Consider the following 14,427-nt stretch of genomic DNA (forward strand, 5'->3'; position numbering starts at 1 on the left):
TTATTTCATTTTCCTTTTTTTTTTGTTTTCTGTGCTTGTAATATCGGTTATGCATATTTTAATGCCTGGGAATAAAGTGGGGGGATAAATGGGGAAATACATGAAGCCGAGGGGGTAAATGACAGCGGGAGAGTTGAGAATCGCTGATGTAGAAGGTATATATTAAAATATAACTGAACATTGGTTCCATGGAGGATGACTTGTACAGTGCTGCTTATACAGAACAGCATTGGTATAACACAGGGGGTCGGAAGGTAGCAACTGTCAGAAACAAAGGGAAATTGGAACCCACAGTGAGAAGTCGTCTGAAAGAGAAAGGGAAAAAAAAGCAATAAATAAAAACATGTTAGAAATAGACTATTTCGAAACAGTCGTCGCAGCTGTTAATTAAACATTAATTAGTATTAAATACATGTAATAAGTAATACCTGGGACTGCACTAGCACTCGGCTGGTACTTTATTGACTCCCACCCGAGCAAAAAAAAAAAAATGCTAGTGGAAGTTGGCGGGGTTTGAACTCAGTGCGCCGGAACACTCCAGCGCTCGGATCTTGTTCAAAACGGGGGCACCAGTTTTCATTAATGTTTTATGTAGTGCTTTTGGTACCGAAAGACTTTCAAACTTCGTATACTTATCTATTTTGTGTTATAGAACAGAAAAAAATTTTTGTATTCGGATTTATTTCAACCAATCACTGACAAGTATTCAGCTGTTTACAGTTACTCCTAAGCGGTGTAATGCGTATTTAATCTCCATTACTTCTGACATTTTGCAAAGGCAACACACGTGTGTTCGTTTTCCCTAACCCTAACCCTAATTGACTTGCTCCTTCCCTCAAAAACCATGTCTTGTGCCTATAATAGAAAGGTTTATTAGCTACTGCCAATATGCTTCAGCCATTTTTTGACAAGGAAATAATAATTTTATCACCGCCGCGAATCGTTTGTTTACGTAGTCAGCACTTAATTTTCACGGCTGAATGGACGTCAGTCATTGGTTGAAATTACAGAAATACGACAACTTTAACATTTAATAACTTGCGATGTACGTTTTTTTGTTAAGAAGACTACGAGAAAAAGATGTTTTATATGACACATTCTACCAGTGTCCCGAGTTTCAAAGTGTTTCGTTAAGAAAATACTGGTGCCCCCGTTTTGAACAAGATCCCAACGCTCTAACGACTCCGTCAATCGAAAGCTGTCACGCATCGGAAGTTCCACTTGGTTATGGGTGGTAGGACATTGAGGTCGATGGATAATCAACCTCGATTTCGATACCTAGATTAAGGCGGCGAGCTGGCAGAATCGTTAGCACGCTGGACGAAATGCTTTGCCGTATTTCGCCCGTCGTTCCGTTCTGAGTTCGAAATCTGTCGAGGTCAAATTTGCCTTTCATCCTTTTAGGGGTCGATAAATTAAGTAGCAGTTGCGTACTAGGGTCGATCTAATCGACTGGCTCCTTCCCCCAAAATTTCAGGTCTTGTGCCTATAGTAGAAATCATATGCATATATATTATAGCGTAAGGCTGACAAAAGCTGAATATCGGATGAGTCAATTGTAGTTAGCACTAGCATGAATAACCAGATAAATATATGTTTATAAAAATTATTTTGCGTGTTGGTATACAGCCACGAATCGGAGGTTTTTATTTCTAAAACAGCCACTGGTCACAAATTTCTTGAAAGTGTATAATGGCTTATGTCACCTCATTATCCAACTGGTATTTTAATTTTTGTCACGATTTAAATTCAAAATGAATCGATTGGATCAATCCCAACACAACACTGATTCTTATGTTATCGACTTCGGATTGATGAAAGTTGAAGTCGATTTCGATAGAATTTTCAGTTAGAGACGTGCAGGGCTTTAGGCTAAACGAACTGATTAAAGCATAATACTATAAATAATTTAGTTATTGATCAGTGTTGAATTAGAAATTCTCTTAAGATTCACTTAAGTTTTACTTAAAGATTAAATTTAAAACATCATTTGAATAATTTTTGAAAAAAAAAAAAAAGAAATATAGACCTAAGTTCAAAGAACTGCCTGGTATCTGGTTTACGTCTCAAAAGGCCGATATTAACTCAGAAATATAAGGTGTATCAAAGAAATATGCAAATTTTGTTTTTAACGGCGTTTAAATGAGCCCAATTCACTTGATCGATATCTTTCGAAGATATCTTCAGCTGAGAAAAGATTCTAACTGTGAATGATATTTGTTAGAATCGCAGAATCGCAGAATCGTTAAAGCAGCAGGAAAAATCTCTTGCAGAATTTAGTTATGGATCTTTACTTTTTGAGTCCCAGCAAGGTAAACTATGCCTTTTATGCTTCTTCCGAAGTCGATAAAATAGAGTAGCAGTCAGCTGTTGGGTCGAGGTTATCAACTCCATTCCTCGGCCCGAAAGTGAGGTTTTGAGTCTATATCAGCCTTTAATATTTAACTTCGTCAGTAATGAGAGAGAGAGAGAGAGAGAGAGAGTGAGTGTGAGTGTGAGTGAGGGTGTGTTTGTGAGAGAGAGAGAGAGTGTGAGTGAGGGTGTGTTTGTGAGAGAGAGTAAGAGTGAGAGAGAGTAAGAGAGTGTGAGTGATAGTGTGAAAGAGTGTGAGTGAGTGAGAGTGTGTGAGAAAGAGTGTGAGAGAATAAGAGGGAGAGGGAGAAAGAAAGAGAGAGGGAGAGAAAGAAAGAGAGAGAAAGAGAGAGAAAGAGAAAGAGAAATTACGGATTCATTTTTTGTATAGCTTTTGATCTAACAGTTATATTTACTGCTGAAATTAATTAGATGATTTAGTTAATTAGGCTATGAACCCTGTTTGATTAATTGAAAACCTCGTCAATAATGATAAAGATTTCAAACACAATGATCGGGTCACAAATTCTGGACGAAGTGAACGTCAATAATATTCGAGGTTCTTTATCTTATCGGCCCCAGAATGATGAATGGTAAAGTCTCCCTCAATGGGATTTGAGCGCAAGCCGTAAACGTCAACAATAACAAACAAACAAAAAAATTATTTTATTTGTCACAAGGACATTATAAGCATAATTATCTCGCATGCTAAGCAGATCTGGATGCGGATACAAATGTTACGGCAAAACAATCAGCCACCTCTTATATATGGATGACCTAAAACTATACGCTACAAATGATAAACAGCTGGAAACACGACTACAGACAGTACATGGATTTACCAAGGAAACAAATATGAAATTCGGATTAGAAACATGTGCCAAAGCAACCCTAAAAAGAGGAAAACTAATTAAGAGTAGCAACATCACACTAAATAAAGCCAATGAAATAAGAGAATTAGACCAAAGCCAGACACCCAAATATTTAGGAATCAATGAACTAGATAGGATACAACACGCACAAATGAAAGAGAAAATAAAGAAAGAATACTGTAGACGAGTTAGATCAAAACTGAAAACAGAGCTCAATGCTAAAAACAGGATAATAGGTATTAACACTTTAGCCGTCCCAGTTATAAGTTACAGCTACACTATCCTTAACTGGACACAAAATGAACTAACCAAAATAGACAGGAAAATAAGAACAATCATGACAGTGCTGGCTTAAAAGGAATATATTCACAGACACGACAGAGCTGGGACCTACATACACTGGAAGCTATGCCAACACTATGGAATAACAACGGAAAAAAGATGGTATAAACACACGCCAGAAAAGGTCACAGAAAACGAGAAAGCAACCATACTTTGGGATATGCCAATACACACAGATAGAGAAATTAAGGCAAATAGACCAGATATAGTTGTCAGAAGAAAAAAACATACAGAAAATAGCACTAACTACGAACCGAACACATCCTTAGTAAAGGACTTTCAACTCAGTGAAAATAAGAGCACCACAGCACATACCCAAGGCTCACAGAGCTGCGCTCGCTAGTGCAATGAAAACACGTAATAAAAATAAGACTACTGAACAACAACAATAATAATAATAATAATAATAATCTTTTTTACTATAGGCAAAAGGCCTGAAATTTGTGGGGAGGATAAATCGATCACATCGACCTCAGCAGTTGACTGGTACTTAATTTATCGACCCAAAAAGAATGAAAGGCGGAGTTAACCTCGGCGGAATTTGAACTCAGAGCGCAAGAACGGACGAAATGCTGCTAAGCATTTTACCCGGCGTGCTGACGCTTCTGCCAGCTCATCGCCTTAATAATGATGATGATGATGATGATGATGATGATAATAATAATAATAACGGAATAGAGAAACAAAGATGTGGAAATTGAGATAACTCGAATGTGAAACCTGGAGGTGGAAGACATCTTTATAATAATAGGTGCGTTAGGTATGGTAAAAAAAAATATGCAGACAAATGCATAACACAAACTCCAGGACTTATGAATATATGTAACACAGAAAAATAGCGCAGCTAGCAACTCATATATTATGTACAACACTCAATACAGTAAAAATGACAGCACCAAAACAGACTACAGCACATTCTCAGGGCACACAAAGCTGCGCTCGGTTGAGCAAAGAAAACTTGCAATAAAGATAAGGCTATTGAATAATAATAATGATAATAATAATATAGTGTTTCATTTATTAACTACTAAGGATTTACAAAAAGATCGAGGATGGTACATGACGATACAATAAATTTGAGTTACATAAAAGCGTCTAAGCTAATAATAATAATAATGATATATCCATTGAAATAAACTTTCACCAGCAAGCTATTTTAACCAACGCATTACACACTCAACACACAATAGAAGCAATAATACAACAAAAGATTGCACCACACCTCAACAAAAAAAAAATAATTAACGCAATACAATACCGGGAAGTGTTTGTGTTCTCCCAACAACAGAAAAGAACACACAATGCTGCACACACCCCGGCAACACGGAGGTGTGGCAGGTGATGCAGTAGAAATTTGCCTCAAACTACCAAACATTGAACAATTATATAATAATAACAAGACAAGAAAATAAGTCATCTATTTTACATGGATGACTTAAAACTCTATGGCAAAGACGATAATGAGCTTGAAAGTCTATTTTGTACTGTGAAAGCATTCAGTGATGACATCGGGATGGAATTTGGTCTTGATAAAAATGCCAAGGCCACTTTCCAGAAAGGGAAATTGAAGACTTCACATTCAGTGGTGTTAGATGTTGACACATTTATGAAACAACTTGAGCAGGAACAAATTTACTAATACATTGGAATAAATGAGAGCTCTGGCATTCAGCATACAAGCATGAAAGAGAAGATCCGGGAGGAATGCTACAGGAGAGTTCGAGGAGTCCCAAAATCAGAGTTAAATGCACGTCAAAAGGTGTTAGCCATAGATTCCTTCGCAGCTCCAGTTTTTATTTACAGTTTCAATGTGTTGAACTGGAATATGATCGAAATAAGGAAGATTGACTGGAAAATCCGTAAGCTGCTGGCTTGCAATAAGATGCACCATTCAAAGGCATATGCAGATCGTCTTTACTTTTTCAGAGCCCAAGGAGGGTGAGACTCGATCCAATTTGAAACCTCTTACAAAATCGCCGCAACTGGAGTGGTCAAATATCTTGAAACATCTGGATGTTAAAAACCACAAGAAACGTAAGAAGCTTCATTCTGTCACGAAGGAGAGCAAAAGATTTACTAGTGAGTTCATGCACAATATCCAGATTAAACAGCATGATGGAAGTGTGACAACTGTTGTTGCAAAGAAGGTGAAATCAATGGCAAAGCAAAAGGCGTTTAACAATTGGCTGATAGGTGGGAACAAAGACCTCTGCAAGGCAAATATGTGGCCCGTGGCAAACAAGCTGATGTAGACCAGAAACACACTCTTCAGTGGCCACGGAACTAAGGACTAAAGGTAGAGAACGAAGGCTTAATTCAGCTGCTCAATGTCAGAACTTACTGACCTGGAATTACGAAGCCAATGTGATGAAAAATGGAGTAGACCCAAAGTGCTGATACTGCAACGATGAGATTGAGACAGTGGACCACCTAATCTCTAGGTGTAAGATTTTATCACCAGAAGAGTATAACTCTAGACATGACAGAGTTGGCTAATATCTACACTGGATAATATGTCTGCATTTTAAAATCAAATCTGCTGACAAATAGTACAAGCACCATTCTGAGGCTGTAACTGAAGAAGAAATTGTTACGATTCTTTGGAACTTTCCAATACATACAGACCGGACCATCAAAGTTAATAAACCAGATATTGTTGTGAAAGACCAAAACACTGTAATTTGTTTATTGATTGACATGAACATATATTGTAATCATATCTCGGCAAAAGAATCTGATAAGCTCAGAAAATATAATGATTTGTTGATTGAAATCGAAAGACATTTACAATACCAGTGATTGCAGGAGCGCATGGAATAATAAAAAAGGGAACTGAAAATTATTTGAGGATGATCCCTGGCTTATCATCCATGCAGGAAGTGCATAAAATTGTCTTAACTGGTAACTGGTCACACGTATTGAGTAGAGCACTGTCGCTGTGAATTTTCTTTCCTTTTCCTCCTTATTTTCTTTGTTTTCTTTTTTCATTTTTTCTTATCTCATGCCTTTGTAAATGAACAATCTGGTGTGTTTATTTTGATGGCATACCAATGTATATAGTAAGTTTCTTTGCCGTAAGCGCTGGGAAGACACTCGGCAAGAAAGGGAACAAAATTGAAAGATAATAATAATAATAATAATAATAATAATAAAATCAATCTACTTGATTTTTATATTTTAAAAAAGATTGACGTAACTCTTCACGAAGGTAAATAGTGAAGACGAAGAGCGCGGGAAATCACCAAAGCAGCCGGGTGTCTAAGGAAAATCGTAATGTAAATTACAGCTTTTGCATTTTATTCCTTCTCAGCCCTGTTAGTTTCGCTAGACTCCAGTGTTGAACCCAATCCTGGACCAATGGACTTCGAACCATTCAAACATGAATCAGAAATTGAAAAATCGATATGTTTTATCAGTGAAAAAACTTGATCGTTTTCGTGCTAAAATCAAGAGCCATCTATCTATATACAATCGAATCGCGCTCTTCGTCTTGACTAATAATAATAATAATAATAATATACCTTATTTCATTTTCGTGCTGAAACATGAACATTCAAGGTGATCCTAGAATCCATTACGTAAAGCTTTAAATCCGTAGACAATATTTATTGTTTTGTCACAAAATTATACCCCTTTTGACTTCGCTTTTTATATATTTGATCAGTGATTATAAATATCAGAGTCATCACTTCACGTCTGTAGTTTGACTTCTTTGTTCGCCAGGTTTCGATCTCCGGCAGTAGTAGGATATAAACAATCCGATCAGAGTCAATAAGGCTAGTGCCATCCATGCGTATGAAACAATAATCTGGAAAAATGCCAGACCGTACACAGATTTGTTACACCAATTGTTGGGGTCATGTAGCAGTTGCTCGAAGTTTGGTTTCCAGATGAGAAAAACCCAGTAAGTTCCAGTTAAGATCCAGCAAATGAGGAAAAGAACGAGAATTGTGTCCATGAGGCGATAGGAACGAGTTGAGAAAATCGCTTCTTCAGTGGGATCAAAACCAACGAGATCGGGTAAACTGTCAAAACGACGCTGTCGAACTTGACGCCATATTGTATACACCATCTTTAGCGTGCCGAAGCAACCGCCGACCAGCAGGTACACAGGTATTTTAGGCTGTTTTGGACAATCGTTCAGATACTTCACACCTGTAAAGAAATAATTCAATAAAAAAAACATCATATATTCAATAGTAGCTTTTTCGTTTATGGTTTATGAAATCGAAAATATATTAAAAAGAAATAAAACCAAAAAACATTGATGAAATATTTTTTGCAGCTCTGTCAACTAACAATGTTTTTATAGTGGGTGGTGGGGTGCGTCTGTAAATATTCAGCTGTTCGATCCACTGGAAAAGAATATAAAAAGCTTGTGAATTAACGTGTTAATGGATGAGTATTCCATGTACATGTAACTCTTAATGTAATTCTCCAACTGAGTCAACATAAAGCAAGGTGTGACAAGATTGTACTTTAAGTACTAGTGCAATCCACCCGACGGTCTTCTATACAGTTTCCATCAAATTACGGAGAAACTGCCATGTTTATAAAGTTTAGATGGTTTCCAATATTTTAAGCTTATCCAACAAGGCGAAGATAGAATTATATGGAGAAAGATTTATAAAACTTTATTTTGTCATTTTATTAATACAAAATTGGGTGCCAAAACATTCATTAAATATCTTTTGTGGGGCTTGGTATTTGTCAGTTTGAGACTTACTGTACTAATGGCTATCATTCCTTACTCTTCGACTGGCATAAGAGGATATTTAGCAGATTCCTTTCTTGCTGTAAGTGCTAACAGAGTATTCTAGAACCCACTCTATCAATTTAAATGTATTTTAGAGTCTAGTTAACGACTTTCTTGCTATAATTTTCAACTAGATGATCAACTCCTACAAAGAAGATGTCTACATCTTGTAATAATTCTTCACATAGGTTTCTTCACGATCATAATACTGTGAGTTCGATTCCTGAACCGCGTGGTATGTTGTGACCTTGAGCAAGGCATTTCGTTCCCTGTTGCTCCAGTCTTCTCAGCGGAAAATGTGTATCAGCCGAGTACTGGTGCAGCTTGCTCTCCTTCTAGCTGTCACATCTTCGATGTTCCGCTGATTCAAAGGTAGGAGGGTCTGTTCGTGATCACATAGGTACCTACAATAATTAACGAAAGCATGCTTCATGCTAACAGATCACACATGCTAGGGAGTGATGGCTACATCATTGATTTATTTGATATTAAACTATTTGATAGCGAATGGTGTATAGCAGGAAGAAAGCATCCGGTGTTTTGAGTCAGATCTGTATTTTGAACAGAGACACATTTTATTTCCCTACCCTTAATATTTAAAGCCATTATGTCTAGTTAAAAAGATCCCAATATTATATAATAATTATTGAAAATTGTACACTACAGGGTGTTCACAAGGTCTGGGTACATGGAGTAAATAAAATCATAACATGAACAATTAAATATAAGAAATAATAATTTCTTAAAATATGTGGTAATCCCCATGTACCCAGACTTTGTGGACACCCTGTAGAATACTTTTAAATAGCCACTTAAAAGCTGGAAAGTATTACAGATCACTAAAAAGGGAAAATTGCAGTGACGGACTAGATAAGGTATTTGACTACTAGTATGGACCATAGTTCGTTTCCTGTTACCAGAGCTGCATTGTCGGCGTAGTCCATGGTTATGTCAGTTTCTTACAAGTAGCTATCAGTAGTAAGAATGAGCGAATGAGTGATAGTAGTCTTTCGTAGTCCGAGAAAGATGGTTCTGCAATTTCGTATTGAACAACCAGCACGAATGATTCGTTTATACTGTACATTAATTCACTTTGTTGATCAAATCGACGTTGCCTGAACAGGTGCACGGTGTACCACACGTCAGGTGTCGAAGAGATCATTAGAGTAATGTGAGATGAAGTGCTAGTAAAACACAGTTGATAAAATAAATACCAATTGAACACTGAGGTCGATGTAATCAACTTACTTCCTCCTTCGAACTTACTAGCCTTGTTCAAAAATTTGAAGCCAATATTACTCATTAGCATCTAAACCATACTGACGAGGAAATCTCTAAACGGTCATTCGCGTTTTTTTTTTCAGAAACAGAACACAGCGCACAGCCGATCCAGGAATTGAAACCGCTATCCCTCTGATCGTAACATTATAACCACTAAGCCATGCGTCTTCGATACCCGTAGGAATAGACAAATGTGATATTGACAACTGTTTCATATAAGTTTGAAATACTGGAATACTCGGTTCGTTTCATCATGTGAGAAGAGAGAGAGAGAGAAGGAGAGACGGGGTAGACGGAGGGATGGAGAAAGAGTGGGAGATAGGGAGTGAGAAGAAGATATGAGTATTTTTTGGGTTTATTCAGAGCAGAGATCAGGGCCTCTGACCTTAGTGCTGGAATTGGGATGGAGAAGGATCAGTGGACCTCGAACCCATGGGTTACAGTAGCAGAAAATGACACATTACGATGTCAACTTATCCCCGGACTGAATACCAAGTTCGAATCCTTGCAACAATGTGGGATCTACTCAAAGCACCCAAAGTGTGGTGTTAAAGTAGAAAATGGATTAGAGTAGCTATCACAAAACAATTATCGATCATCTGATGGGCTTCCATATAGTTTTAGTCAACCAAATTCCATTCATAGAGATTAGATCAATTCGAAACTACACTAAAAGACACTTGTCCAAGATGCCACACATAGGATCGAACCCGAAACTTCATTATTCTGAAGTAAATACAGTCACGGTTTCTTCTATATGGAAGCAAAACCTTCAACAATGACTTTACAGCTCAGTAATTTAATGTCGGTTTAAAATTTTGATCCAAGGCTAGCAGGTTCGGAGGCCGGCGGTGGGGGTAAGTCGATTACATCGACTCCAGCCCTCGATTGTTACTTATTTTATCGACCCCGAAAGAGACGAAAGGCAAAGCCAACCTCGGCGGAATTTGAACCAGGAACGTAAAGACGAACGAAATGCCGCAAAGCATTTCGACCGGTGTGCTAACGATTCTGCCCGCTCGCCGCTTTGCTCAGTGATTCAATATTATACACCACCAAATTCCACCAAGGTAGACTTTACCTTTCCTACTTTCGGGGTCAATGAAATAAAATAAATATCAGTTGAGCACTGAAGTCGATAAAATAAGTACCAGTTGAGCACTGGGGTCGATGTAATCGATTTACTTCCATCCTCAAACTTGCTGGCCTTGTGCCAAAATTTGAAACCAATAATACTCATTATTATCTAAACCATATTAGCTACGGAGTCTCTGCGTGGTCACTTTTCTATCGGATATTTCTACCAAATCTCCCTCAAAACTTTCACAAGGAGAATGACTCTAGCTATCGTATTACCATGTGTGCAAAAAGACACATTGTTATGCCTGAAATGTCTAAGGTGCGGTGTCTGCTCAATTAGGGCCGAACCGGGGTCAAAGAAACCAACATCAACGACAATATATTGTCACCAGACTATAAACAAAAGATTTTAAATATTGTGAACATATTTAAATAAATTTGCAGTGATGGCTCAACAGATATTGTTTATTTTATATGATAAATAAAATATTAAAAATTAAACGAACTACAAAACTAAACAAAAACGAAAAGAGCAAAACATGAAAAAAAAAAAAGACAACATAGTTCTTAAATAAATTCTGAAGATGTCTGCTTGTCTGACTCAGTTTAAATATTATTTCATGTTAGATCACTTACAATATTTTTGTTTATCTGTCTGTTTGGCCTGTCTCTATATTCTTTCACATACAGAGTTGTTTTAAAATACAAACAAAATTGATATACACATCTACCTATGTATAACTAATATTTACACATAGCTGTGTATACTTATGTACGGTGCATAACAACCTAGTCTGTCAGTCAATTATCTTCTCCCTCTCCTTCACTCTCCCTCCCTACCACTCTCACATATAGATGCATATATATATATATATATATATATATATATATGCAAGTATACGTACATATATTATATATATAAACATACGCACATACATACACACACATATATGTAAATATATGTATACATGTGTATATATATACATATATGTGTGTGTATATATATGTGTATGTGTGTGCGCATTACAAGCAAGTACATTTCATTGTTAGGTATTTTAAATGTCTATATTATAATGAGATTACATAGGTGTGCACACGCAGACATATAATTACACACACACACACACACACATAAGGAGTTTAAGTGAAATGATTGAAGCAGGTCACCAGCGTCAATTTCGATCAATTTTACATAAAATATTCTGTTTCATGTTCACAGAAAATTTCCCAAAGAATTTAAGTTTGCCTCTTAGTCGAAAAAAAAAAAAAAAGAAAAGAAACAACAACAGAAAATCCAATCAAGTGTCAACTGTTTGTGTATTTCATAGAAGAGGAGAGTTAATTACTAAGATATTCAGAATTAATTTCACTTGCTGATTTATAATATTTAGAACAGAATTTGATCTCTATATGTTGAGAAGGACTTAGCCTTATGGACGACTCATCAGGCTCCAATGTCCGCGCCCATTAGAGTTAGACGAATCGTCTATAAGGCGAAGTGTTTTATGGATGCGAAACCATTGGTCAGTCTATGACCAGCCATATAATTAACTTCCTGTAAATATATCTCTGCTTTAACGTTTAGAGTGGGCTTCTTTTTCGGATATATGATCCACTGACGATATATATATATATATATATATATATATATATATAGATGTATATAGACGGGTGTATAAGCATCAATATATACATATATGTGTATGTATGTGTATACACACATACGTACAGACACGCGCAGACGCACACATATTCAGAATCCACATCCTAATTAAAGTGGACTCTGAACTTCAGTATCTGGAGATCGATAACATTAGCCGGAAGTGGTCAGTAAGCTGAGTCATTGGAGCGTTAAGTTAAATCCTTCAGTAATCGTTTCGGTTCACTGCGCTGTGTTAAAATCTCATCAATTTTTGCCTTCCTTCGTTTCAGAGTGGACAAACTAGATTCCTGTATTGAAGTCTATTCCTCTCTTTCTCCAAACTCTTTATTTTTGTAGATCTGTTTCTCACTTGCTCTCTTAATTAGGAAGAAATTGGCAGTGATCAGATCTAGGGAAAGTTGTGCTCCACCAAGTCTAAAAGTAGCCCTGCTGTTTGTCACAATGAAGCCCTTCAGACTTCATCAAGGAGTCCAGTGTCAAGGCTAAGCGATGCAAAACAAGTAGGTAAACTGTGATAAACTGATTCCTAAAGCCCTGCCATGCATATTACATTTTACTAAGGTACGGAATCAATACTTATTCATCGATAAGATACTGTTAAAACAAACAAAAACTACGTGTGAAAAGATCTTCACAATATTTTAAGTGTACCATATAGAAATGTTGGTACTAGTCCCCACGAGCACCAATATTTCCATGTGGTACGCTTGAACTATTGAACAAGGCAGCCAATGAAATCATCATTGGTTTTCTTGTTAAGCCACAAATAAATAATATTTATCCATCAATTCGTGTTGAGCATTAACTTTCTCTTTCTCTCTCACACACAAACGCATGTATATATACATACACAAACACTAACTAGATAATGTTTATAATTCATACACCTGAATAAATGGTTCTCTGTCAGAATTTCCGAGCGTGAGAGATGAAGTGTTCGATCAATTGAACGAAGAGGCTCATTGGATTCATGTGTAAGTGGCTGAATATTCTACAGACACGTTTACTCTTTAAGTACTTCTTATGCGTAATCAGCGTTGAACAGTGTGAAAACGATCTACTTTTGCATTAGAAGTACAGTCCTTTCGCCAGGCTTACATGCATATTCCATCTACCCAATTTCATTCCAAAAGTATGAATCAACCATAAGCTATAGAAAAATGTCACCTTTCCAAGATGCCAAGTAGCGTAATCAAAACCCGGATCTCAAGATTGCGAAGAGAATTTCCTAAGCATTCGGCAATACTGTATCATCTGTAACTGAACTTTAAAAATAATGATAAGCCTAACTTTTCGTGATATTATCTAAAAAGCCGCCATTTTATCTGAATACCCAGTGACACTAGTTCAGTTACCACAGAGACAAGCCTCAGTAATCAATTTAGTCATATATAAATATTCATTTAAATAACATGTATTGTGTCTTTATATTATGCCAAAATATATATTAAAAAAATCATAATGAAGAAAGAATAAATAAAGGATTAAATGGAAATGGTAAAGAATGCGTGTTTAAAAGTTGGGTAAGAATCTAAAAGATTATTTAATCTCAAACCAAACAACGTGAGCTTCAATTGATTTAGATAATGCTGTTTCTTATAAAACACAAACCGTGCACTGATATTTTCTCTTAGAACAATTGATCCTTCTCTGATAGTCAAAAGTAAATCCAATCACAACTAAACAGAGTTACCTTTATGTATTTGTTTAAGAAGACTTTTGTTTGTCTTAAGTGTGTTTATCTTAACTATTCAGCGCGTTCAATCTGATAGCATTAGGAATTAGAAAACAGTTTGGGCTCAAGACACACAATGCAAGTCCACAGCTATGATATTAATCTTCCACCAAATAGAATTGTCATGTTGGCAATATGATTTTTTATTCTATCGCCAACATACAACTATAATTTACCTAACAATTTTCTCTGTTCGTAAGATTATTTCCTCTTACTGTTCTCTCTTCCCCTTTTATATCTTCATATCTTCAGCCTTCCAGTCGTTTCTTATTTACCTGTACTTTTCAGTTCAGCATTGATTTATCGTAATATCTCAAATAATATTGTTTTCTAATGAAAGAAAACG

At 36.4% G+C, this 14,427-nt stretch overlaps 1 protein-coding gene across 4 annotated transcripts in view; it reads right to left on the minus strand.

Moving 5' to 3' along the window:
• The window catches only part of LOC106873602 (uncharacterized), a 278,507-nt gene continuing 264,080 nt past the window's right edge, over positions 1–14,427 (minus strand). For all 4 annotated transcript variants that reach the window (XM_052968519.2, XM_052968516.2, XM_052968517.2 and 1 more), the window contains 2 exons: positions 7,088–7,721; positions 1–305 (listed from right to left, as the gene is read on the minus strand). In XM_052968519.2, the coding sequence (XP_052824479.1) occupies positions 7,252–7,721 (470 nt within the window). In that variant the 3' untranslated portion in view covers positions 1–305; positions 7,088–7,251. The remainder of the gene's footprint in view (positions 306–7,087; positions 7,722–14,427) is intronic.

Source organism: Octopus bimaculoides, chromosome 6 (assembly GCF_046866305.1).
Source record: "Octopus bimaculoides isolate indiv1 chromosome 6, ASM4686630v1, whole genome shotgun sequence".
In the NCBI taxonomy this organism is placed as follows: Eukaryota; Metazoa; Mollusca; class Cephalopoda; order Octopoda; family Octopodidae; genus Octopus; species Octopus bimaculoides.